This window comes from Pavona decussata, unplaced genomic scaffold (genome assembly GCF_977016875.1).
Source record: "Pavona decussata unplaced genomic scaffold, jaPavDecu1.1 SCAFFOLD_2, whole genome shotgun sequence".
In the NCBI taxonomy this organism is placed as follows: Eukaryota; Metazoa; Cnidaria; class Anthozoa; order Scleractinia; family Agariciidae; genus Pavona; species Pavona decussata.
Window position 1 is genome coordinate 2,718,226 of NW_028145426.1, and position 27,940 is coordinate 2,746,165.

The 27,940-nt window shown below is 38.9% G+C and overlaps 1 protein-coding gene and 1 non-coding gene across 2 annotated transcripts; both read right to left on the reverse strand.

Moving 5' to 3' along the window:
* Positions 1 to 874: 874 nt before the first annotated feature.
* Positions 875 to 27,871, reverse strand: LOC146490026 (uncharacterized). Its single transcript, XM_085124504.1, has 21 exons — positions 27,833 to 27,871; positions 24,192 to 24,345; positions 23,162 to 23,280; positions 22,965 to 22,998; positions 22,172 to 22,254; positions 21,367 to 21,419; positions 20,244 to 20,413; positions 19,742 to 19,828; positions 18,529 to 18,570; positions 17,863 to 17,945; positions 17,262 to 17,322; positions 13,231 to 13,303; positions 12,344 to 12,381; positions 11,383 to 11,508; positions 10,343 to 10,418; positions 9,537 to 9,706; positions 8,783 to 8,835; positions 7,939 to 8,008; positions 7,060 to 7,116; positions 6,064 to 6,262; positions 875 to 5,264 (listed from the first exon to the last, which is right to left on the reverse strand). Exons 1-21 carry the CDS (start codon positions 27,847 to 27,849, stop codon positions 5,026 to 5,028), a joined length of 2,004 nt encoding a protein of 667 aa, XP_084980630.1. The 5' UTR covers positions 27,850 to 27,871; the 3' UTR covers positions 875 to 5,025.
* Positions 7,784 to 7,856, reverse strand: Trnak-uuu (transfer RNA lysine (anticodon UUU)). The gene has a single exon. It is a non-coding gene; the product is annotated as a tRNA-Lys (tRNA).
* Positions 27,872 to 27,940: the final 69 nt, after the last annotated feature.

The window sequence follows — 27,940 nt, forward strand, 5'->3', positions numbered from 1 at the left end:
AGGGGGTCGACCCCCGAGCCTCCCCCCTCCCGTCCCCGCTGGATCCGCCCCAGTCTGGGCCTGTCTCAGATCACGTGACGTTTTTTCTCTTTCAAATTTTATCACAATGTCGTGAAATTGAACTAAAACTTCTCACAGTGTGACGCACCTTACCGTGGCCACCCCACAAACTTTTCTAACAAGTTAGCCAATCAGGATATCTTCCTCCTTTCAACATTAATCACGAATAGTTTGGAATATTATCATGGAATAGTTTTCCCACTGAATTGCGTGATATTCAATCATTGGGGACTTTACGCAACCACGACGGCAACGCCAACGAAAACGTCACTTGAAAATACAAGTTCTGTTACTTGTACTACTTTGCGCTTATTCCAATTCTTTCAACTTCTACAATGTGGCCGAACTATCTAGTAACAGAACTTGTGGGAACGGTCTTCAAGTTAGTACAGAGAATGAAAATTTACTGTCATGTGCTCACGCTTTCCATAAAACCTTGAATTTGGGCATTTCACGTTGTCGTTTGGCCGAAGATGACGACGAAATGTATCAAAATTTGTAATGCACGTGCACAGCATTGTTTAGCTCATTAAGCCTTTTCTTTGATGACCGTTTTCGTTGCCGTCGGCGTCGTGTTTGCGTAAAGTCCCGATTAACTATTTTTAAACGCGGTCTTAAGACCCACCTTTTTTGGTCAGGTTTCTCTCCAAGTGTTTTAGTCTAGAAGTTTGATTTTATTTGGGTCTTTTTTCAAAAGATTATTTGATCTAATTTTTTTCTTATTCTGTTGCATTTTTTTTTTCATATTACATTGTGTATTTATACTATTTTTGAATGGTTTTTTAGGTGAATCATTGTAAAGCGCTACTGGTCATTTTTATGTAAATAGCGCTATAGAAGTACTCAAATTATTATTATACTGCAACAATTATATTTCTTGCTCTAAGGGCGCCGAAATCTCGAGCTCATAATCTAATTGTTAAGTATCACGCACGTATAAGAACTAACTTTAATGGGCCATATCTCCGAGTCGCCTTGAACCTCATTGTAAAGGCGAGGCTAAGTGTAAATTTTTTATTACGAAAACTAGTCTTCATTCAGATGCAAACAAAACTGATTTTCATTGAAATGCTTTGCACTTAGCCTCGCATTCATAATGAGATTCCCAGCAACTCGGATTTGGACCATTCTGGCCAAATCAAAGCCTATCCTTACTCGCTAGGCCTAATTTTCGCCAAGAGAGTATCGAAACTCGAGCTCAAGTGGACTCAAAAAGCCTTAATGCTGGCCGCCAACAAATTGATCGTTCCTTTTGTTTGTGACCAGGGGCCCCTTTTCTCGAAGTCTCGGTAACTTACTGGGCCCGATAAGTATATTTTTAAATGTTTTTTTTGTTCGCCGATTACACAGTGATTACAGACATGATACTTGGCCAATGGTTTCATAGAATTATAAGATTTTAAATTGTAGCATTCAAAGCTAACAAAAATTGACTTCTGTCAAGAAGCATTTATCACCAGACACTTATAGGGCGCGGAAAAGCTAGGAAAGTTGCCGGGACTTTCGGGAAACGGTTTGAGAGGAATTCAGCTGAAGGACCATGTACATCCTTTGGGGATGCAAACGGCCAAAGTTCTATAACCTGAGTGACTCTTTGCGGAGTTGAAATTCATGGTTTGGTACCCCTTTCGGTGTTCAAACAAGTTGTTTTGCATAATGCGGATATTTTTGCCGTAAAAGTTGGGACTTTGTAAAGGACTAATAAATGCGTGTTAAAAGATACGTGTTTTACATATCATGCATATTTTTTGTAAAAGAATAAATAGGTCAGTACGTGCCTCGCTTCATAAAGCAGAAGAGAAGGCAACCAGAATTGTAAGTAGCTTTAGTGATTTTCTTGTACCTTTCGCAATTCCTGTAGTTAGCTGTATCTGTAAAATATTGTAACGTATATATTTCTCTTTTTTTCCCTTTGTAGTTTGACAACGTAAAACACTAAACTTAATTGTTAATAAACTCAGTGTTTGTTCAAAAATCTGCTTGGTCGACGTCTCTTCCGAAAGGATAAACATATATCCAATTCACAAGTACAACTGTCAATATTCTCCCCTTAAAAAGCCAGGGAAAATATTGGCCACTGCGAAGGACTCTATTTAAAAGTTACGACAAACACACCGTTAGCAAACCAGGCTCCAGTTGTTCAAAGAGCGTATAAAATGCATTGGTTGGAATACATTTTATCTGCCTGACAGCCATTTATTCATTGGATAGAGTTATCCGCTCATTAATTGAACAACCGGGGCCAGAAATATATTCTAATTAAACAAAAGAAACAAACAAAATACTTGATTCCGCTTCTTTATATTTTCTGTGGATAAAATTTATGTTCATTCACGCAAGCTTACAAAATTACACGACTCCCCCCTCCTCCCCCCGCAAAGTACCGTGTAGCATGAAAATTTTGCGGGTTCTTATTTTTGCGAATTTGCCTCGATCCGCAAAAATTAGTTCCCGCAGAAAAAAACACCCGCAAAATAAAACGCCGCAAAAATCAACTCCCTTCAGTAAAACTTAAAACTCCGCTTTTAATAGACTTATGCCACTAGAGCGATATACATTGGACTTAAACAAGAACATTAACATGATTTTTCCTTGGAAAATGCAACTAGAGCTGTCAAGTGTAAAGCAATTCAGTACATTAGATTGTCACGAATGGGTCATCTGAAGGAACGGACAGACTTGAATCGTGCAGCAGACCAGCCGTGTTCTAGTGGCGCATCTGTGGCGGCCTGCACAGAAGTGTAGAAGTTCACTAACTAAACAAGAATGTTGTTATTATCGACTGAGTCTGTATCATTGCGTTACAATAGGGCACAGTTAGCAGGCCGCTCCCAGTTAGGTCTTAAAGTTGTATACTAGCTGAAAGCCCCTCTGAATGCCTAGAAAGGTTTCAGCTACGGTAATTCAAAAATTTATACTGCTTACTTATAAAATTTTATACGGTAATACCGAACGTGGTAAACCATATTAACGAAACAGTGTTTGGCTGTGCATGGTAGGGGTAGGCTTTTTGTTTTGTTGTTGTTCATTCCCTTTACGCAGTAAGGTATTACAGTGATATGTCTCCAATATGTAACTAGAACTGTGACTCAATTGACCGTCCAATAAAAGTTGAAAATATTCAGGTTTCTTCCACTTAAATAATTATTCTGCTGTTTGAGCCAGAGCATCGCAAAAATTAGTTCCCAGTAGAAATTTCAGCCTTCTCGAACCGCAAAAATTTGTTCCCGCAAACCACAAAAAATCGCCAATCCGCAAAATAAAACTCCCGCAAAATTTTCGTGCTACACGGTACCTTTTTTTTAACACACCCACGTATACATGCAGTTTCCAGGAAGAACCATTTTCCGAGCAGGACGTACTTGGAATTTACGTCGATTTACCAGTGCCTCATTCCATTAGAAAAATAAAATAAAATAAAATAAAAAGTGACACCGATGCATTCCATTTAAGAGTATGGGATTAAGGAAAAAATAGACCCATTAAATTAATTCATGACCCGTTGAGATTCCAAGTTACGGGAAACAATAGGACAGCCCAACGAGCTAAGCATCGTTGCTAGACCCTTTCACTGTTGGCGAAAAGGCACATTTTACTCCAGCTGAACACATTTTGGGAACGAATCATGGCCGTGAACGTCAGAAAGGCTAAAGGGCAGAAACTATGGCTTAACATTTCTACTGTGATACAAAATTCCAAGACGTTTGGTGGCGTTTCAAGAAAAGACATTAAAGCGCCTATAAATCAAAAGAAAGAGAAACCGAACGTTTTTGACTATTTAAATCATCTTCACTGACCTTGAAGATGATTTCATTCTGAGTCGAAAACGTTGAGTTTTTTTAAGCCTTGTAAAGTAGCGTTTTACCAGAATAGTATGTATATAATTCTTTGTGCACGACGGAATAAATTGCGCTCTCTCTTTTAGGTTAATTGAGGGAATCCGATGTCAATCTCCTTCCTCTCTACACAATGTTTGTACTGGAGACGAAGTGGTCGGTTTTGGCACTGAAGTGGCAAAATTACTGACAATTTGTAAAACTCAATAAAAGCAACTGACGACGAACGTACCACTTTTTCTCACCGATTGTTGTTATTTCTCTTGCCCCAAAATGTCAAAGGTCCCCGCATCAATTGCCCACCGTATCGGAATGCAACGAGAAAAGCGGAAATACGTGTTCGAGAAGTTGAAAACGCAAGAAGCAAAGCCTTGGAGGTGCAGCTGGCAACGGTATTCTGCAGAGGACAACCTTGCGAAAAGCATTTCGGCACAGGAAAACCTGCTGAGATGAATTTTAGCGATGATTTTGTGAAATTATTTTTCGATTGGCTTGCGTACACACTTGCGCCAATAGATTCATTCTTAGGTTTGGAAGTCACACACAGAAGAATGAAGGAAATTAAGATTAGCTTCAAGTGAGAACGTGACCAAAGGTATGTAGGTCTGAAAGTTTTCTCTTCTAAGAAAACACGTTGGGGTACCACTCAATAAGAGTATCATAATAAAAGGAATTGTTGATAAACAACAAAAGCGTTCACGTTATCAAGAATGAGAGCAGATATCACATCTGAAAAAAAAAAAATGCGCTTGGCCCCAAACCCATAATGAAATGTCCAAAAAGTGGCATGATTGACTGCCCACACCACTAAGAACGAGGCGTACATCATCTCTTTCTTTAGAGCTGACGGTCCGAAGGACAGTCAGTGAATGACAGACGGAACTGTCTGACTAACTCACTGACTGGCTGACTGACGCACTGGCTGACTGACTGACCGACGCACTGACTGACAAGCTGATTGACTCATTGACTGTCGGTGACGGACTGCACGACCAAACGACTGACTGACGCCGAACTGACTGACTGACGGACAGACTAAGGATTCTAATTACGCAACATGTAGGAGACAAAAGGGCCCCTGTACCGCCCTGTTCCTTCAAGGCCGATCGAACTACTTCACCACAACGAACTACCGCCTGACAGCCCAAAATGGCATCCTCTCTCTAGGTCGACTTTCGCCACTATATGTTTTCTGAGGTGATTCCTGTTTATATTCTGGAGAAGCGTTGCCTTCTTCATCGGACGAGTCCTCTTCGCCATACGCCGCTAACGAAGCTATCGCCGAGGACGTCACAGCCACGGCACCTTCTGGCTTCTGTTTCTTCGTGACAGCTTCTGGTTGTAAAATTGATGGAGCTTCTCGCTTGCCTGTTGTCATAAGAAACGCACACCACAACAACACAATGGGAAACGCAATAACGGAAAAGAGACAATTAAGGCAAAAAAGAAGCAGTTATAAGTTACCATCATCAGAGAGTCCACAGGGTTCACATGAAACAAGAACAAAAGACAAATTAGCAAGATGATTAATATCTAAAAAACTCTCACTCATAGTCAGATTCAAAGCTAGATTGGGTCAATGAGTTTTATAAACGTTTGAGCGTTTGATTGAAATCTTTGTTGTCCATTGAAATGAAAGCTATTGAGCGGAGCTTTCCTGTAGTGCAGTTTAAATGTACTATGTTGCACAAGGCGGTTCTAAATTGTGAGTCTGTGAATTTGTATAGTTTCATTCACGTGTTTCAAGGTTTTTTTTTTTTCACAAGGCTCATAGGAAGACGACATAAACAATATGAATAATGAAAAACGACAAATTTTGAATACCCGTTACTGAGCAGTACACGTACTTTTCTATGAAAAGTGACGGGAAGTGGAAGAATAAAGAGATGACAAGGGGTGCTCTCAGGAGATGACCTCACCTAATGTCATTCGGAAAGGACAGGAGGTGGAACAAACAGACAAACATTGCATAATAATCGAGGGTCTAACGTTGAAGAAAGAGATGGGAACGGTGTTAAGTGGTATGGGATGTTGAAAGTTTAGCCTTGCACGTCTCCCTACCTAGACAGCCCCATAATTTATAGACTAGCAAAGTAAATGCAACGTTTGCAGTCCATTAATACAAAGGACCTAATTGTTTAACATACTGATGCTGAAAGCATCATACCTTGTACTCGGCTGCGGACTGGAGCCACCGGGGGAGGCATGGCATCTGGAGGAGGAGGAGGAGGAGGAGGAGGTGCAGCAAACTTGTGCTCTTTAGGTCTGGGCAGTGGAGCCGGCGGAGGGGGCATGCGCTCTGTTGGTCGTCTCTCGCTTTCTATCTTTGTACCTTCACCTAGGGTAGGATTTAAGATGGAGGACTCCTAGAAGAAAGGCATCAATCAGCAGGCAAAGGAGAGAAAGAACAGACATGTTAGCAAAAACCACACAACTTGTTTGCCTGCTATTAGGAAGGAGAAAATAGAGGTCAGTAAAACAAAGAAATAATTATGAAATCCTGTTATTTTCATTATGAGTACTTTGTTTTTAATACAGCCAAGAAGTTGGGCTTGACCTTGAACAAAGCTTTCCTAGGTCTGGGTGTCGTGTTAAGTTTGAAGAATGTTGCTGCTGCTGTTCAACAAATGTTGTACAGTGTAACATGCATTACTGAATGTTCAGTGAAGATATTCAAAATGTTGAACATTGCTGAATGGAACAGAGCGTGGCCCAGCAAAGAAAATATCAAGCAATTTATCCTAATCGTGGGACCAACAGGTCTCCACATCATGCAACATTTGTTGAGCAACAAATGAAAGGTGGCTGCATTTCAGGTCTGGTAAAAGGAGTAACTCTACCTACTGTAATACCCTTTGTTCAAACACTATGAAGGACGGAAATGATCCTATTATCTTATAGATGTGGAATGACACATCAACCTTTTCTGCGACATTGCTTTTCATCATAGGTGCAAATGAACTTTGAGGATTAGTCCATCCTTGAACTTAGTTATTCATTGGTGCCATTATACAGTGTAAAGGAAAAGGCTGGCAAGCCCCAAACACAAGCCCCCACCTCCCCTCAAAAGCACTATGACTGAGTAACATTTCATAGCTCGTAAGTTAACTAATATCCCTGAAAGAGTAATAAATTAGAAGACAAGAAAAGAAGCCCGGAGCACCTGATGTCGTGGGCCACTGGTTGTCTGGTCCTGCATGGGAGAAGCTTTGATTGGTATCTAAATTTGTGTTTGAACAAATGTTATCAAGTAATAGGGAAAGAAGAAAGAAACGAGCATGTCATTAGCAAATGGAAAAATAAACTTCAATTACAACCATACCATTGAATTTCTGCTTTAGATTTAACACAGTTAAACGTCTCATAATTTATTGTTGTCGTTTGCAGAGGGCTTTCCCTCGTCTGGAACATTCTTGTAATTGTATTCGTAAGCCTTGCCAAACCTGGTGATTTGGAATCTAACGGACATTTGTTGTATAACTAATCAATGTATCTCCCAACATTGTGAAAAGTAGGAGCCAAACACTTACTTTTATTCAACTGGCAACACGTTTTTTTGTTGAAACAACTTGCAAAGAGGTGGGAGGGGGAGGCAGGGGGGGGGGGGGGGGATTAATGTTAAATTCTGTCCGCAGCTCGACTCACAATGGCATTCCATTGCAAGTTATGGGAAAAAATTACATTGCTTCGTTGAACAGCACCTCGAAATTCCAAGTTTAGACATGGCAAACCTTCTCCGTTACAAATTCACGTACACGTAAGATACAAATAGGCATTGAATTATGGAATCTGATTGCTTGTCCCGGCAGTTCAATATTTCAACAAACTGTCCAATCAAAAACAACTCTGCACAAGAATAGTACCAACCACACTTGGGAACATCTACCAACCCCCAGTGGGGTTTGAACCCACCACCTTTGGACCAAAGGCCCAATGCTCTACCGACTGAGCTATGGGAGTTCCTTCAAACAAGTGTGAGGTTTAACAGTGCTACAAACATGTAACTTTATTGGGTAAAGGTGTATGCAAGGTCAACACATACCTTTTCTTTGAACTTCCTTCTTGGTGGTTCGTGTGACTGTGTTGATCCTCCTTGAGAATGCTCTTGGTAGCTACGAAATGACCAAAGTACATTGTTATGTCTATTAGGATTTATATAATAAGCTGAACTCTAGACGCATTTTGATTGGTTCTTACTTACGATCTATTGGAGGACAGGCGCATAGATGAAGTCACCAGTAACAGCTTTTGCTTCTTTATCATATAAAACAAATAGATTCCATGTTGCCGTGCGTCTGTTCAGTAATAGATCACAGAGATCACAGAAGACGTCAAAATGTGGTAAGAACATCAGTGACACACGAGGCACACTTTTTTGTTCTTACCACATTTTATTTGGTGTCAGCTGTGATCGTGATCTATTACTGAACAGACGCACGGCAACATGGAATCTATTTGTTAAAAAGTCATCCAGCGTTACCTTCCCCTTACCCTGCGAGGCTCTAACTTCTCGCATATGTACCAGGGCTTGGAATGCAAGGAAAAATGTTCTTGGCATCTTTAACCAATAACACTTTCAATGTATATCACAGACGCCCTTACAAGGTCAAGCAAGCGAGTGTACTGATCCGCCATTACTGCTGGTTTGTTACAAATCACCTCTATTCATCTTCAAGAATTCGGTGTTTCCGTGCAATATTTTGGCCCGTATACCACTCCGTGCTGGTCATTCTAGAATTGGACGAGTCTGGTGTTGATTTGGTGGAGTTCGTCTTTCTTAAGTACGATGAAAATCTACCAAACTGTTTATGCGAAACGGCTGCGTTGTTACAGAAACATGAACAAGGGATGAACACAGACACACTGTAGGAGACAACTTTACCAACCTTGCTGAAGGGCCTTGACCATGAAAATGATGTTCATTTTCCGCTGGTGGAGGCTTGTATGTACAAAAGTAACAGAAATGAAGTTTAATTCTGGTGTTGTGACAAAATGACGTTTGACATGTTTAGGTAAGACTCAGCTGAACAATGACTACACAACCGTCTCATAGATAACAGAGCATAGTGAGGTTAGTAGAAGCGTTACTGTCTCTTCCTGGATAGGATGCTTCTCTATTACCTTCAGAAGTTTCTGGGGTATTGCACAAAATAAGCAGATAAAATATCTGCCAACAAAACTGAGAAAAGTACAAAGCTTATACTCCACAAATAGTTGTATTGTAATAACATGCAACATTAATAAATAAGGTACAATGTAAATGAATGATGGGCACAAATTAAAAAGCTACAAATACAATCTGCATGTTGAAGCAATGTTATGGTAAGCAAGTGAATTAAACCTTTACATTTGTATTGCCGTGATCTGTAGGTTACGCTTTGTGAGTTTATGTGATTTTCATCAATGCTGGACCACTATAAGCGTTGTGAGGGATGTGGAGTAAAATTTCATAAGTGAGATAGAGATTAAAAAATTAATATATATTGTTAAATGTTTCTTTTCACTTTTTTGAAAAAAAAAAAAAGGATAAAAAACAACAACACAATAAACAAACAAACAAACAAACAAACAAACAAACAACAAAAAAGCTAATTTAGGAGTTTCTGTATTATACAGTAATCACAAGTGCTCGTTACTTACCAGGAGAGGGACAGGTGGTGGTGGTTGAGGAGGGCCCTCTGGATGGGGTCCTGGTGGGGCAGGCCCAGCTGGAGGTGCACCTTGGTGAGGAGGTCCTGGAGGGTAGCCATGATATGGTGCTGGTCCTCTGGGAGGCATGGGATGAGGTGGGTGATTGGGATACCCAGAAACTAAATGATTGATAAAAAGAAACAGTGTGCTAATAAAGCAAACATACAGTATACCCTGTATAGTGAAAACTCCAACTCAACAAACGTAGGGTTAGTGCCATGGAGTTGATGACAGAATTCTCAATGACAAGAAAATGGCTTCTTTAAATACAAAATCTGCTCTAGTAAAATGATAATTTTGAATTTTGCAATTTCTTTTGTTCTATTCTACAAAAGATTAGTAATTTTAAGTGAGGAAGCCCGACTTGTCATAAGCCTCATGGTTTCTTTCAGTTTTTCTCGCCATTTAATTTCTTACATCAATTTTCTTTATTTTTTTTCTATCTGTAAATGTTGTATATGGCAAAATAAATATTGTATTGTATTGTATTGTAAAACAACTGGCCCTGGTTGTTCAATGAGCAAATAACGTTGTCCAGTAGATAAGTTGCCATCCAACAGATACATGTAAAATGTATCCCAACCAATACATTTTATCTGCTGGAGAGTTATCCGCTCTTTGAACAACTCACTCACTCTTGTTGGTTATGAGACTATAGATAACCAACTCAGGACAATGCACCTCGTTGGCTATCTATAATCTCATTTCCAACATGCACTCAAGGGATAATTGTTAATTATTGTGGCAGTGCATACCTGGAGGTGGTGGGGGACCGTAATGAGGACGGAGAGGCTGCTGTGGAACACCAGGGTGTACTGGAGGAGGTGGGGGCTGCAAAACACAAAAATGTTTGGTCATGCCAGCTGCACTACAGTTTTGTAAGTGTAAGTTGTCACGGTGCCAGTTGTGTCGCTTAAAATTGCTTAAGGTGTTCTGCTTACTGACTCGCTTAAGTGACTTACAGCTATAAATATCACAAGTGTTTTCATGACTAAGTAAGCTTAACAGAAGATAAAGCTTGTGTGTTTATCCTTCTTTTATGTTGATGTGTTCGGTTTCCATCTGACAGAGAAACTGATTTCAGCTAAGGCTGACGTTGTCCCAATAAGAAGCAGGAGCAGGAGAACGGAGGTATATTGTTTAATCTCTGAAGGGGAAATGTCATAGCAGAAAAGTCGTGTGGGTTCTTGAAAGTCCACAATTCTGGTATGAGCATATGGTTTTAAATCAGTACAGCATATTCATCGGGATTTACTTGAGGAATAATGAAGGGGGTTAGCTCAATCCTTTGCATTTCCACTGTTTCAAGAAAGGTGACTAAAATGCTAATTTACTCATTTTGTATTCAATGGAGAAATCGTTAGCCGAAAGGTTTCGTGGGAAGCACAAAAACAGACCGTGTTCTGTCTCCCATTTGAAAGCCTTTTGAAATGAGAGCCCACAAGTGGCTTCCTATTGGTGGAAATCAATTGCCAACTTGCTTTTGAAAGCTACCGAGTTTGGTGGCCTAAATTTATTGGGAATTTCGGACTTTTGGTGTCAAATTCTTCTTCTTAAGCAAGTGCAAAACCCAACCGTTTTCACACGATTTCCAGTTACTTTTCGCTAAATTTGGCAAAATTGCCAGATCTGTCAACTTAGGAAATCTTTCTTTTGCTCTTCTCTATCTGAATGCGTGGAATAGGCTACTGTTATCTAGAAGGTTATTATGGGTTTTTGGGAGTTTTGAACTGACTGTTCTTTACCTAAACAATTTATTGTAGCGAGCCTGGTATATATTACAGATTTATTATACCTGATGTGGTGTAGCCGCCGCATGAGGAGGATGGTTGAACATATAACCAGGTCCAGGGGGATGCTGTGCAGGCTGAGGGTAGCCATTACTAGGAGGGGGTGGGTGAGGATATCCATATGGTGGAGGCTGTGGGTGAAATAACAGGTAGCTACGGATTAATATCGCACTTGCTTTTTGTCTTGCATTCAAAATAGCATTGTAAGCAGATCAGTAGTGACGACTGTACATGCAAGCAAGTTGTATCATCTAAATCAATATTGGCCTTAAAGAACAACAACTTTACAAGCATCAGTTCTGAAATCATTTTACATGTGAGCTTTTAGTAGGGGAACTGGTTCCCTCTGTACAACTTGGTCACTTTACTAGATTATTGCAGCATTTAATACCTAAACAGACATGTACAATGATCTGTTTTTACTGATCTTCAAGTTTTGGTTAGAGATGAAGACTGGCTTTTATTGCCTGTGCACATTAAAGTAAAGTTAACCGCCTGTTTAACTGTTAACTACCAATCAATTGATATGCCTACATTCTGTAAACTGGTAATGATAACCCTAAAATTCTAAACAATTATAAGCTTACATTATTCAAAATAATGACTTTTCAAGGGGGCTTATTACTGGAGGGAATAATGCGTTTCAAAATTTGTTGATCTTGAGACACCAAGCTAACACCCTAAAACTGCCAACCCTAACAGTCCATGGGTGTATGTTTGGATGGACCTAGGTGTATTATCAGAAAGATTAAAATGCCGTAGATTTAGGGGTTTATTATTTGGCTTTTTATGGTATACATGTGTAGCAACACTTAGGGCACATACAGTGCATAGAATAATAATTATTCTATTATTATTATTAGAGTATACTTCAATATTACAATTCTACTCATCAGAATGGTTTCTCACATATTGACTTGTGAAGTATAGAAAGCCTACAACATACTGCTGCAGGCACTAACTAACCTGATATCCTGAAGGTGGTTGTCCAGGTGGGTTGACAACTGTTGAAACAGTCAATAACAAATATTTTATTGTTAAATTACCCAACATGTTACTGTACATTTTGGACAACCTAAACAGTCATAAAAATGCAAAATACAATGTAAAATGTGTAAAAATTCACACTAAAATTTTAATCATCACAATTAACATATTTACAAGACAATATACATTGAAAGAATTAATACAAGGAGTTGAACTGAACTCAATTGATTAATGGATAAGTGAATAAAAATAGGAGTACATCAGTAAGGTAAAAAACAAACAAGTGTGATTATTACAAGAACTCTTTTTACCCTAGGACAATTACACAGTGGAACAATCTCCCACCAAAAATTACAACATCTACTTTGCTATGCTCATTTAGGCAATCTTTGTGTGATCTTACGTATTAGTTATGTTATTGTTTTATTCATTGTTGTAATCTTTATTACAGTTTAAAGCAGTCTGCAATACTCTGTTAAGAGTGAAGACTTAATTGGTAAATAAATAACACACATGCAACTTGTTGGCAAAATATAAAAGTATGTAGACAAGTTTGAGTAAGTGCTTCCTGAGCCTTTAAAGTCGCACATGTTCAACTTGTCCAGCTTCATATTGGAGGGCAATATCAGCAGAGGGGAACTCTAAACCACCTTCCACTTTCTTAACCCTCCTAAATAAATTATAGCTACATGTAATAACAGAGACTAGAGGAGAGAAAAGGCTTGGAACAATCAAAGTTGACAGGATACATGTATGCTGCCTATGGCAGATAAAACAGGTGGTACTGTTGAGAGAGATGTAAATAAAATAATCAATGGATTGACAGAGAAAAACCACTCTATACTGTAAATAGATGTAACACTAACCGTTCATGTAAGGGGAATATCCATAATGTTGCTGTCTTCTCGTTTGCTCAAAAGCTTTGTATTCTGTATGAACCTAAGTAAAGATAACAACAATACAATTTGAGCTTGTAGCAGTGTACAACTGTACATGACCTGTACAGCTGCAAAATTAATGGTTTGGACCCAGAAGTCTCAGAAGTCTAGAACTCTTCAGCATATACTTTCCATCTCTTTTTTAGTTACAGCGGTAAATGCACGAGGGGCAAATGTTTATGGCAATTTCTTCCATCCTACATTGTATAAATCTACCTAAGCTAAATCCTCTCACAATATTTGTTAACACATATACATGTACAGTATAGAGTGTATCTCTGTGTACAGTGTACATGTAGTAAATCTACCAACAGTGATCGTCAAGGTGGGACAAGTCCTTAAAAATGGTAGTTGGTGACTGACGAGTAAGTCTGACAACCTCAGTATGAGATACCTTTAGGACAAGGTGGAGTATCAAATCCTCAACTCAAAAGAAAACTTTAAACCTTCTTTCCTCCACATATATGTTATTGAACTAGCGTGAGGTCCGTATTGGGAAAATATTGGTCTAGTTACTTGCAAAAAAGGGTCAAGACCAATATTTTCCCAATACGGACCAAACAAGCTAGTCTGAAATGTCAGCCGCCTCCTCCCCCTAACCCACAGGGGGCGCGGGAGAGAGAGACGTCTGAATTCCGAGCGTTATAATGTCGTCCGTTGACATCACGTACTTTTGCGAATATGGTAGGTAGTTTTTGATTGGTTCTTCCCTTACTGAAATAGATAACCATTTCTTATTGGCCGAACTTGCGAAAACAGATATGTCATTTCGGCGGCGAATATAAAGTGTTGACAGGCCAGACACAACTCGTAAGTTCCTGGTGTGAAAAGTGACTTCTCGTTTAACGTGGTTTTGCTCTCGCGAGTATATCTCTTAAAGATTTTCGTTTTTGGTATGTGATAAGTGGGAGGCTCTTTCAATATTTCTCGAGCCGGGTGGTAAGTTGTGAAGATGGGAAGAATTTTATTTCGCACTTTCTCGTTTTGTTGTAAAGCCGATTTCTGTTCAGTGAATTTAATCTCAGAGTTTATTTTTTTCAATGAGATTGTGTTGATAGCCTCTTGCCTGAAGGCGCGTTTTGAAGTTGGTGGTATTGTAATAGAATAATTTCACTGAGTAGTTGGTTCTCAGAAGTCTCAGCGATTCTACAATCATGCGGGAATCCTTGTTCTTCCTGCCTCCAACCGGGGTCAGAAAAGGACTAATAAAAAATGAAGCCCTGGGACTTCTTCGAAACACCTCCTCTGCAAAATCATTCTATTACAACATCATCCACTTCAAAACGCACTTTTGGGCTAGAGGCTACCCTCACAATCTCATTGAAAAAATAACCTCTGATTTTCGCTGAACGGAAGTCGGGTTCACAACAAAACGATAAAGTGCGAAACAAAATTCTTCTTTTGTCACAACTTACCACCCGGCGTTGCCTAACCTCAACAACATCTTGAGGAGCAAATGACTTTTAATTAAAAACCAACATTGCTTCGAGAAATATTCTGAAGGACCTACTCTTATTTCATACAAAAAAAAAAAAAAACAGTCAAAAAAAGCAAAACCATAACAAGAAATCACATTTCATACCACCATACCACGTTAATGAGTCGTGTCTGTCCTGTCAACACTTTATTTACTAATAACATTTATCGGAACATTTTTCAATTCATCTTTGGTGGAAAATGAAGTGCGATCCCGTTTATACATTCTTGATGCTTTGTCTTCAAATTTTACGGCTTACAAAACGCACACAACCTCCTAAATTATGCATGCTGCAATGCTTCCATGTGCTTCCATGACTCGTGGCCGCCATTTGGTTTCAAAGGTTTTTATTTATGCAAATTTGCATAAATTACTGTGTGACGTCAACGGACGACATTATAACGCTCGGAATTCAGACGTCTCTCTCTCCCACGCCCCCTGTGGGTTAGGGGGAGGAGACGGCTGACATTTCAGACTACAAACAAGCTAGGTCAATAAGGTTTTTATTATATAGGCTTTCCCGCTTGTTGCTTTCTAGTCCACGTGAAACTTGTTTATGATCAAGTTGTGCGAGAAAAAGTACAGAAAGCCTTTTCAATGCTGACAGGTACTCACAAACAAAAACCACGTGGAATAATTCTGATTGGCTCGCGCACGAAAAGGCGACTTTTTATTGGCCAAGGTTTGACACGAAAGTTTGAAATGTCTCGTCAATCGAAGTGAAAAGTTCAAAAAATGAAAAGTTAGCTCATTTGAGATTCCCGAGAAAATGCATTTCTTAAAAGTGTTGAATGTTTAAAAGTGTCAACTTTTGAGAAAGACTTATTATGGAATAAATGGAAATAGATGAAATTGAAGCTTTTGTAGTCAAAATTACATTTCAATCGTCTTCATCGTCACTTAAAATGGCTCGGCGCTTGCGAAGCGGTGGCTGATCATGATTCGTAATCTGGATTTTAAATGAGCAGTTTTGGAAATTTGCTCCTTGAAAAATAGCAGATCTGGCTTCTTTTGTGATCGCCATACTTTCCACTGTAGTTGTTGCCTGTGTATTGCCAACTGCTTGGAGCTCGCTTGTGGTTGCTGAGCAACTGAGGGCTAATGACATTCTTCGTTGATGCTGAATGGAAGCTGATTTGTACGAATCCAAGCTTTTCAGATTTCGATGTCCACTCAGTTGGGCCATGTAACTTTCAGGAACATCTGAATCCAGCAATCGTGAAATGCAGGTCTTTGCAACCGAGTGATTGGTAACGCGTCCTGGCAAACCAGCATTTTGGGCAGCCTTGGTGAGTAGCTTCACGATTTCATTCTTGCCAAGTGGACTTTTCTTGTACCACACTGTATCAGTAGCCTTTCTTTGATGTTTTACGGCCAAGTAGAATGGTGCCTCTGGTTGATTCATCTCGATGGGCCTGTGACTTCTGAACAGCTTATAGTACTTGACTGGACATCGCTCGTTATCGGTAGCTTCAGCAGTAGGATAAAATGCTCGGTGACTGCTTGCTTTGTCCTGCCCCTGGCGCGTCTTCGAGGCCTCTCTCAGCTTTCCAGATCAACATTTCATTGCCTGTGTCCAGGTCAGTTTCAAGGCTGACGTCGCCCCAGCGAAGCCTTCTACTTTCATCTCTTGCTCTAAAGCCAAAATGTAAAGCCAGAAGCCACCAAACTGTGCGCTCTAGAGCAACCGGGTTGTGCTCGCCAAATTCTCCTTCGGCAAAGAGCTTGTCTTCTTCAACAGCCGTGACTTCTCAGCTTGCTTGTGGACGATTGCCTTTCGCTCTCTCCATGACAAGCTGTTTTCTTTTTGCACTGACGACTTCTTGGGATAGCTTGAATTCGTCACCTTGAGTGAGATTGGCTTGTGACCCATGGGTATTAAGATAACGCTGGATACTTCGTTGCAGGCAAGTCAGAGTTCCAGGTTCGTATTCGTCGCCATTTTTCTTTCTTACATCTTTAAAGAAAGTGCAGAGCAGCAGATTAAGTTCCACCCAGGGTATTGCCTCAATCTTTCTGTACTCATTCCGTTGGTTCCCCATATTTTAGGGTCAGATTTGGTTTTCTCTGTAGTGCTTCTGGCCTGCTGTTGCTCAATGAAGTCGTGGTACTCTGAGGCCTTGTCGACGAAATTTTCTTTGGTTTCTTCGTTGAGTTCATTGTTTTCAGAGCTTGTTTTTGTTCCTTGGTCAGTGCTCTCGGAGTAAAACTCCGACATCACGATTTAAACCGACAGTTCCTACTATCTAAAGTTGATTGGAAACAGTTTTTACTTTGCGTTGTTAAAACTGAAACAGTAACCACGAAACACTTGACGCTAGCGGTCCATCTTAGCGGTCCATATAGGAAAATTCGGACTGCTCAGGGAGCCAATAAAAATGCTCCTTTTCATCGTGGACCAGTTCAGCTATATAATTAATGACAATACTTAATGGTCTCAAGCTTTGTACATGCACTTTGTATGTACCTGTAGCTGACTCACCGTTTGTATCAGATTTTCCACTAATTTCTTTGCTGCTGCTAAACCATCAACTTTTCCATGGCTATGGGAAAGTAACAAAACAGAAATTTTGGCAAAGGTGTTTACATATCTGTACATTAACAGCATGATAGTAACAGCCCCACCAAAACAGCAAAATATCAATGATGACTTAATGGCATAGTTCCACATAGAACATTGTAAAATGCCAGGCAGAAGACTTGGAGTTTTTGGCCTTTATTTCTGCAGTGTTCATGAAACAGCTACACATGTGTTAGTACTCCCTCTGGATGAGATGCTAGTCAGATTAAGGTTATCAGCACATGAACACTGAATCCAACATTTTTTTGCAGTTAGATGCATACACTTGGTATGTATTGAAACTGTTATGAGCACTCAGTAGAGATAGACAATGTGAAGCAATATTTCTTGTCGAACAAACAAGACCACTGTGGAAACTGGCTTTTTTAACTTACATGACTTTGTACATTTACCTGGTGACTAAAGTCAGGAAAAATGCCTGAAGTCATCCAGTCAGAGTCCACATTCTATAGTTTTATATCCAGTAAGCACTTAACCTAAGTCTACAGATGCATTAACAAACCTGATGTAGATGTAGAGTGCTTCAAATGCTTCTTTACCAGAAGTAGGCTCAATGAATCCAGAACCTCTGCCACGAAGTTGCACCTTCATAGAAAATTAAAGAAGGAAAACAGTTCATTTTAATGAGGCTAAATGGAATTTAGGCAAAGTTAAAATCAAGCCAATGCTCCCATTTCTCAGGATCAGGTGGGGGGGGGGGGGGGTCCAGGGAGGTCTGCAGGGGCATTGCCATGTGCTTTTGCTGGAGTTTGCTTTGCTAGCTTGCTTGCTTGCTTCCCCCCCCCCTCCCACGCTTTTGGGTAAGTATCAATTCCACACATTGGTAGTTCCCTTTCAGAGTTGTGTTGACAGGTGCCTGGAGGTGGGCTGTGGTTGATTGCCATGGTGACCTCCTTACTGCTGAGGAGATTGCTGCCCTCCTCTGTTGCTACCTTTATAGCACCTACCCTCCAACAATTCAATTGGCTTGGAGTTTAATCATTGGTTAAATGTAGTGCTTGGGTGTAGAAAAGACACTGATTTTCAAAGCATGACAAAAACCAGACTGTAATCAGGTCCTCAGTCACTGTTGCTTTGATCTTGATTATTGATTATTACAGCTGTATTATAATGTATTGTCACAAATAAATACAGTAAGAAAGTGATTACAAGAGTTGTAGTCCCATACCTTGGCTCCTGTTTGTGTGCAAATATGCTGAAAATAGGATACCTAAAACCCAACAGAAATTTCTAACTTAGATTTATTAACTAATTTATTACACAAAAGACTTCATCAAACAATAACACATTTTTATTAGAAATAACGCTATCATAATCAATAAAAATGAACAATATTGTTGTCCGATACATTGTGATTTAATTTGAGGGGTTCAAATAAATTTAGATCTTGGCCTCCAGGTAAGCCACACTCAAGTTTACTTTTGGAAGTGGAATTTATGAAATGAATATATTAGAACTGCAGATGAAAGAATGAATAAATGAGAGATCATCACAGCTATGTAGGTAACTTAAGCTGGTGGGCGACACACCTGGCGATTTTATATGTCAATTGTGGCGAATTTGATCGCAAGCGATTTTCGCCATCAATTGATGCAGACACACTTGTTGATTTTTTTGCCAATTGCGGCGATGTGGCAATTTTGAAAATTCATGTGATAAAATTGCCCAACCTGATGGGTTGACTTTACCAGTGATTGGCAGTAATGACCAGTAAATCACAGGAACGGGCACACTAGGTGAATGCCAGCAAATTTAACCGCCGATATCTGACATGCCAGAGATCGGTGATTCTATATGCTGATCGTGGCAATCGACGAAAATTGCAATTGCTCCACCTGGCACACCTGGTGATTTTTGCTGATTGCGGCAATCGGCGTATAAAATCGCCAAGAGAAAGCCTGAAAAAGTTCTATCCTTTCCCAACTGCTTTAGTTGCATACATGTACAGCTGTACATTAACTGTGATGGTCTCTTGTTTATTAAAGTTTACTGTTCTTTATCAGTTCTTCTTTCTTATACAATGTAGTTAATACTGTTGTTGCTACAATGTCAGATAAATATCAACTTGTCAGGAGGCTGGATTGGCAGGACAACCCTTTTATTATTGTGTTGGGGAAAATATGTTGTTTTTTGGTCTGAAATTTTACAGATGAGATCACTAGATGGTTTTATTTTCCTGTGTTTGAGATCGTGGTAATGAATCAAAAGAAAATGGAAATCAAACTCATTTTAAAAATTTCAAATATGAAAAGAAATTTTTACTACAACACATACATAAATTCCAAGTGCCAATAAACAAACAAAGGAAAAAAAAAAAACACCTGTACACAAACATAGATGCAACATACATGTAATTTATAATAAGTTTTATTATATGGTACCCCTGGTCCTTGGAGCTTCTCTTTAACGTTAAACTCTGGCATGGCATTATCCAGACCAACAAACACTTTGTCTTGAACATAATGCATCTGTAGAACGAACAGGAAACAACAACAACTCCATTCATTACCAAAGGTTATAAGAAGAATGACGAGGGGAGGGTGATTTCTGTGGATGTTTCCATGACAACTACAGTGTACATGTACATGTATCGGGAAGGCGATTAAGGGCTGGAGGGCACGATTACTACTTACTGTACACTAAGAAAACTTCCGTTAGTCTTCAGCCAAGTAAACCACATGCCACCACAAATACACACTAACATACTACACATACATATATGAGGAGAATCAGGGAGTTGGAGGGTGGCTGGGAGTGGGTACAGAGCACTATGCATGTATTTTCGATCACTTCATCAACATTGAGCATTATTGAGGGAGGAGTGGGTGGGTGGTATACCATACATTTTTTTGTATTTTTTCATCAAATTATGGGTGTACTTACCCCTGGGGGTAATGGCTGTCTGTCAAATATTGCCAAAGGCTGATTGAAGGCAGGTGTAGCCATGGGTGATGGAACAGGCATCCTCTGTGGCTGAGGAATGCCTGGCTGAGAGTGTGGATTACTGTTCATGTCTGCACCAGCCATGATCTCTCTGATTCGCTTCACAGCCACTGAAAATGGAATTACATGTAAGCCTGGTCCCCACTTGAGCAATAAACACAAGCATAAAAGCACAAGCAGAAGAGTCTAAGAAAATGCACAAGTACATGTTCAAGAAAGAAACTATTTTCTTTTCTTGTCTTCTGCTTATTTCAGGAGCACTAACGCTTATGTCACAGCTGTAAACTGGTGTGAGATGAGCACAAAGAGCTTAGCATTACAGGGAATTCATGTGTTGCCTTGTGCTTCCTTTACCAAAGGGAAATGGAGTGAAATACACTGTACATGTAAGAACAAGCATAAACACAATAAAATCAAAGGCACCGTGTGTCTCCCGCAACACTGTAGTTTGAGTCCAATTTTGGTTAAGCTTTGTCTTTACTCTTATCTCATAAGTGTGAACAAGGCCTTATAATCCCATTATCTTGAGCCACCCAGCCCTTGTGTCAAACTTCCTGTTGTCTCAAATTTAAGCCTAAGTAATTTATTTACTAAGCATGTTGTTACATGCACTTTTATATTACCCTGACATCATCCTTGAAATTAACCTTTTTAGGTCTTCTAAGTGTAACCATATCTGTATCCCCTGGAGAGGGTTTCCCACAGTTGTAGTGTTGATACATGTAAGCATGTATGACATTGAATAGTTGAAAAGTTGGTACATTATCTGACATTAAAAAGTCAGTCACAAAGACTCATAAACATGTCCAAGTGACCATTCAATTGAAACTTTTCAGTGCTGAGAAGTATTTTCTTGTGGCATTTCATTTGGTTTCATGGAATTTTGTCCAATTATAACTGAGAGTACTTTCGGCACCTTAACAATCCATTCCACCACAGCTGAACATTGATGAAAGCCTTTCATGCAGATAACCAGAATATTTCACTTTAAACTGACAAAATGTTGAAGGCTTTGTAGACTTTAAACAATCCACAAAACCTTACAAGAAATCTTTTAACTTACAGTCAACTTTTTCCTGTGTGAGTCCTTGAATACAGAGGTACAATGGTTTCACTCTGAAACAAAAAGTGATAATTAAAAATTAATTATCTGATGAGGTTGACCATTAAAGAAGCCACCATTTTGTGTTACAGCTGTACACCTGTATCTGTTGAACCCAAAGGCTAAGACAGATTTAAAAAAAAAAAAAAAAAAAAAAAAAAAAAAAAAAATTACAATTTCACCACACATTTAGACACTACTATGTTTCTAACTTGTTGCTGCTATTCACTTCTGCATGACCATATAAATCTGACTGTCTGTGGATATCACATCGTGATTCCATGTTAGTGTGTTCACAGCCAATAAGAATAGAGACTGTACAGACTGTATGAATGAAGGGCTAAGTGCATAACCATCTTTATTCTTATGCTGAATTTTACGTGGATTTGTTGTTTAGCTCAAAAGTGTCTCAATTTTTGCATGTGGCCTATAATTTAGTCAGAGAACATTGCTCTGTATTTTAACTGCTGGTTTACACTAATAGTTTTCAAGAAAAATGAGGCTCAGGTATTGAGTCAGCAAAAGAAAGCAAAGAAAGAAGCAAAACAACAGTCACACCATGTAATCTTCTTTGACTAAATAACAGACGACATGAAAAAACTCAGGCAATTTTGACTGAAACAAAAAATTGGTCTAAAATTTGACACAAGGCGGTTATCCTCTGATTCCTTCAATTAAGATAACACACAGTTTACATGCTATACTACAGCAAAAAGGTTCATTTAAAAGTCATATGTTACAAGGTACAGTGTAAATAGCATTTTACCCAGATCCCTCGGCTTCCATCTTTTCTTGTTCAGTCATAAATTTCCCCCTGGTGGACACAGCTGCCCCACTGTAACGATTGATCTGCAACACAAGAATATATGAAGGCAAGGTAGATCACAAAATGCACATGTGTACCAGTAATATTAATGTTGTCAACTTATTTGATGGCCTAGTTCAGCATGGATCTCCCAGTACACATAACTCATTGCTAAAGTATCCAATTGGTGTAATGAATGTGATTGGCTTGACTTCCATTGGGGAACTCAGAATTTTTTTCTTTGTCCCATAATCTTTTTTTTTTTTAAACTAATTTTTATTGATTAATAATATTCAAGAATACAATTTTAACAATTAAAAAGGGAAAAAAAGATGTGATACTAGTTAATAAAATAAAGCTAAAACAACAACAATACAAAAGTCAATAACAACAAAGAACACATAATTCACTCACACAAAACCTGTAACTGACTAAGTACCTTCCAAGGTCGTCAAATACTATTATTGAAAAATATGAATTAATTTCTCCCATTTCTTAACCATAATCTTGACACACTGGATATCAAATCTGTTGCATTTTTTTGAAGCTGTTTTTATTTACGTTAGTGTTTTTGTATCAATCCTAGCCCACTGTCAAATGCACATGAATCCCCATGAACTGATATTCCCCCACATTCAATGTCTCGGTGGTGCCCTTCTGGCAAGGCTTCAACCATTATACAGTGATGTGGTCCACTATAACTTGGAATGGTAGAAGGGTTGCACATGTATCAATACGAACAAATAACCTTTACCTCATCTTGGGTTGTGCCACGACATAAAAGGATGCTGCAAAAACAAAGTTGACGTTTGTTGAGACTATACATGTTTAAATTGAAAATAACAGGCAATGAATTGTCTTTCAAAAAGAACTACCCTCAGGAACTAAAAATCTTTGACTTGAGGAAGTGGGTATGGTATAGCTGAAGGGTCTTCAGTAGTAATGACATACCGTGCAGGAGAATCATTGATCTCCACTTCAGCTGTTATCAGATCTTGGGTCATATTCTTGTTGCCATTGTTCAGACTGGGAGGTGGAGCTGTTAGTTTGGCTGCTGGTGATGGGTGACCCTAAAATTGAACAATAACAAACAGGCTTTTAGCTGGAAATCTACACTTGAAAGGGATAAGCTGCATTTACAATGCATTTTCAGACAGTGGGAACTCTGAGGACACCTGGACACTCTCCTGACATTTCATGTACAGTAACAAAATCAAGTTTTGACTTTCCTCTTGTTGAGCAACACAACTTGTCTTCCTGCTGAGGCAGAGATACAAAATAACCACCTTTCAGCTGTCTTCATATCTCAGTTCACATCTTAAACTACACTGGTGATGCAGGTTCATGGGAAACTTTTTGAGGATTTCTTTTCACAACTACTTTAAGTTGTGTACATACAGCTGTAACTGTAATGAATCTTTCATCAGCAGTTTGCATTATGAAGGGCTTGCTGGAAAAAGGGCATACACATACAGTGTACATGTAATGCAGTAGGTATAGTAGGTCAAGAAATTGAAAAAACAACAACAACAACAACAACAACAACAAACAAAAAACAAAAACAAAACTAAAAAACGCTCCAAACTTGTCAAGTTTTAGCTCTACACCCTGCAGATTTTATGTGTTTAATGCAAGTGTGCTTTAAATTTGTTCTACCAAGACAGGAAGTTTGGCATTATATGATTTTCATGGCCACTTATTCAATGTACAGCCTGTTTGGTAGGGTGAAATCCTTACAAACTAAACCTTATGACAAAAAGTAAATACATGTAGTAGATGCTAAGACTAGGCAAATTTGATGCATTATATTTTTTTAATTTCTTGGCTAAAATTAAGCTGATACACGCCCTTTTTGAAGTAAACCTTTCATATAATAAAATTATAATAATATGATATTTCAAAAAGTCACTTTCTTTCTGTATAATTATTTTACATGTGCAAGTACACCACAGGTATAAAGTACATCAACTCATACATGTACCATAGCTGGAGGAGGTGTCCCCTTGGCAAGTTTCCCTTGAGCTGCCAACATGGCATTTAATTTTGCTGCTCTTTCTTTCGCTGCATCTGTGGCTGACAAGTTGGTATTGCCTGTGCTGTCATCTGTGGATGGCATATCCCATTTGCTCTTCCTCCTGTACATAATGGAAATTACATATAGCAGAGAAAAAAGTTTTGATTAACAACAACCTACCAGGGTTCGTACTCTTTTGAGCTTTTTAAAATTCCATGACTTTCCACTCATATGGAAACCATGACTTCTTCAAGTTTTCCATGACCTAAATTTGACCATTTTCTTGGAAATCATCTTTCATTTTGGGTATGTTTTTACTATTTTCTTTGCAAAAAAACCCAATTTATTTTGTACTTTTTGATAAGCATCATTTTCTATGACTTTCCATGACCCACACCTAAATTCCATGGCTTTCCAGGCCCAGAAAACAAAATTCTAAAATTCCATGGCTTTCCAGGTTTTCCACGACCCGTACGAACCCTGACCTACCCATGGGATCACAGAGATTAATTATTGCAAGTGATTGCACAAGTTTGTTTCCACATGATAGCATAATGTTTGGTGAATAATTTTGTAATTGCATATGACCATTTTCACTCGTATGAAAACCATGCTTATCAAAGTTAGCCACTACTTGTGTAACACGCATGTAACATTATTTTGATACTGGCACTGTGGCCTGGACCTGGTTGTTCGAAAGCCAACTGGATTAACGTTAATCCACAATAAAAAGTTAACTGATATTTTCACCTGGCTTGTTAAAAATGTTTTAAAATCTAATTTTAACCCATTGACTCCTACACCGGCCAAAACCGGCCGTCCCTCGCGCATGCTCCGCGCGTGAAACTCGATACGTTCTCCCTCCCCTCCTGGAGTTTTTTTCGTCCTGAAAAGGTCACAATAGCTAGTAGAATGATAAACCAATCAGAATCTGTCTTTTGTGCATATTTTAAGGCATTTTAGGGGGTAGGGGAAAGGATCCTTCTGAACCTACCACATGGAGCTGAGCAAAATTACAAAATGGTGCCGCGCGTGAATCGGTCCTGAAGTTTCAAGACATGTTTTTTTCATCTTTTAAAGCAAGTACATCATTTTTAAGCTCACAATGGAAAGGAATAACCGTGAACAATAATCTACCGTCAAAAAAGAGAACTTGGAGGCGTTAAAAAACAGCGAAAAGCCGTTTCGCGTTGTGATCTCTTATATTTCCACGCCGCTACAGAAATATGCCTCAAAAGTTAAAACCGAACCGCGGGCTTCAAACGGAGTTTATAAGACCAGGACAATGGTGACAACACGGTAAATGATGATTTCCGATGTGGATTTGCTTTTTACAAATAGTTTAAGTGATGATTTGAACCAGAATTCTGTAACTTCTGTAATTTTCATCGCAAACGTGCCCGAATTTACTGCGAGTGATAGCTTTGTACAAACACGGAGCGTCTTCAAATTTTACATGTGTGTTTGCACGCACGCAAAAAAAACTGAAAGTTTTTTGCCTCTAATAGCAAATATATTGTTTATTTCAATAAAAAGTTTTGTTGGAAAAGCTTTTTGTTGATTTTTGAGTCTTTGTCAATTCATATATTCGTTTGAGAAGAAACAGATGCGTAATCAAGGGGAATTTGCATAAGCGGGTTGAAATTTGATATGCCAAAGGTTTTCATCAACATGCCGTGAATTTTAGCAATTTTTTGCGTTCAAGTGTGTTTTTCGGCAAATGATTAATCGGTAACCATATTATTTTACGTCGGAAAACATTTGTTTAATCATTCCAGTTTAATATGCAGTTAATTTTGGAAGCCAAGAATATTTATTTATCTAGTGCGCAGTTTATCGCGTAAATCCGCTCTAGAAAAAAGGTAATGTATGCGAAAACCATTGCAACACGACAGGAGTCAAAGGGTTAAGCCAATGGTAAAGAAAAGTCAAAGTCGAAGTCAAAACTGAGGGAGAGAAATCTTTTTGAAAAATCTTTATTGTTATTATTGTAATGTATTGTAAGTGAATTCCCTTTATATTGCAAAATTTATGTTTGCTGCCCTCCCCCTTTTTAAATTTATTTCCAACTAGTGGTCAAATTCATAATTATGATACTGAAACCTCACCTCATTTTCGACCTCACTCCTGCTGAACTAATATCAAGCAATTTACTATACTCTTTAGAGGGCCAAAAATATGGAATGCTTTGCCATTATCAATTATGTCTTCCCCTAGTCTATCCACCTTAAAAAGAAAGCTTCTTGATTTCCTCAGTTAATTGTATGAAACGTCCGACTCTTTTATGTCTTTATAGTCTTGCCACCATATGTTAAAAAATAAATACAATGTCTCTACTAGTCTTACAGTCCTAACATATCTCCGAGGAGACCTTTCAGTATAAGCCCGGGGGTTTCTTGAGGTCTCCTCGCCACTTCTTACTTCTTCTTTTACTATTATTATTCACTGTAACTTTCTATGAATGTATGTTGTGGTGAATAAAATAAATAAAATAAAATAAAAAATAATCCAAGATTAGCTTTGAACAACTGGGCCCTGGACAACAGGCCACTGATGGACCTTATGATTTCCATGGAATTGTTGGTGGCAAAATGAAGAATGCAAGACCTTAGTCAATGGTTTCATTCAAAGTTTACAGACAGCTGGAGCTCATATAGATGATCATCAGTAAGGGAAGTGGTCAAAACTACTATACTCGAACAGGACCCACCAAACCACAACATAGAGACTGAGGGAGGTCTTGCCTGCACCCCTCTTCCTCAACCTCAAAAGATGGTGTCTTTATTGCATAGCCACCCCTCCATCCAGCAGTAAAAAATGACAATGAGATTCAAACATCACTTTTCTTGTTTATCTAGCAATGCTGACTCTTGCTAGCTGAACATTAATTTTCTATGTCAACTCAAATTTTCAAGCCAATAAAATTCTGTCGGTAATGTTCACAAGATACAGCTGCAGGTGGTGTCTTTGATAACCCCCCTACCCAAGACAATGTGGGTCCTCTTCAAACAAACTTGTTAAGACAGTTCCCTAATGAGGGTGAAATCCAATACTGAGCTAATATTAAAGCTAGGTATTTGATATTAATAGAAACCATACGTAGAATTCATAGGTGAGCTTACATGTAGAACTGAACCAAGGGCATATTCAAGTAGGTTTAAAATTAAACACGCTGCCAGTAGAAACAATAAAAATATAAAACAGAACAAAACTGAAAAAGCGACAAAGCGCGTGATCAAGTATCAAGACCAAAATAGGCAAGATTTCCGCATAGCCCCATACAGTAAGCTTAATTATGTGTACATTTCCGAGTCAAACTCTACTCACGCTGGCCGTTTTGGAAGATAGTGGTACATGCATAATTAAATATATGGGTCTGTACGCTAATCTTTCCTCAAAATATCTCAAATTTCCAAATTAAAGATGTTAATAGACGTCGACGTCCCATCCGTTTAGTGAGGCTAAATAAGTGCATTACACACGCTATTACATCAACTCATAACCAAACATTACCCTACTGACATCTCATCTACCTAATGCGTGGAAATCTACCACGTCCTAGTCCATGCAATAGCAGAAAACTAAACTAAAATCCCTTGATCACTTACCGACGAGATGCCGCCATCTTGGCCACTTTTCAATTCGTAAAATAGTGCATCATGGGATGGATAGACCCGTCCCAGATTTCCTCGATTTCCTCGGTAACAAACTCGCGC

Bases quoted from the DNA above. Each gene is read 5' to 3' on its own strand.
- LOC146490026 (XM_085124504.1), bottom strand. The intron at 18,571-19,741 runs GTACCATATAAT...GTTGGGTTTTAG, and splicing joins AGAAGCTCCAAGGACCAGGG to GTATCCTATTTTCAGCATAT. The intron at 9,707-10,342 runs GTATGCACTGCC...TCAATCATTTAG, and splicing joins CGGTCCCCCACCACCTCCAG to TTTCTGGGTATCCCAATCAC.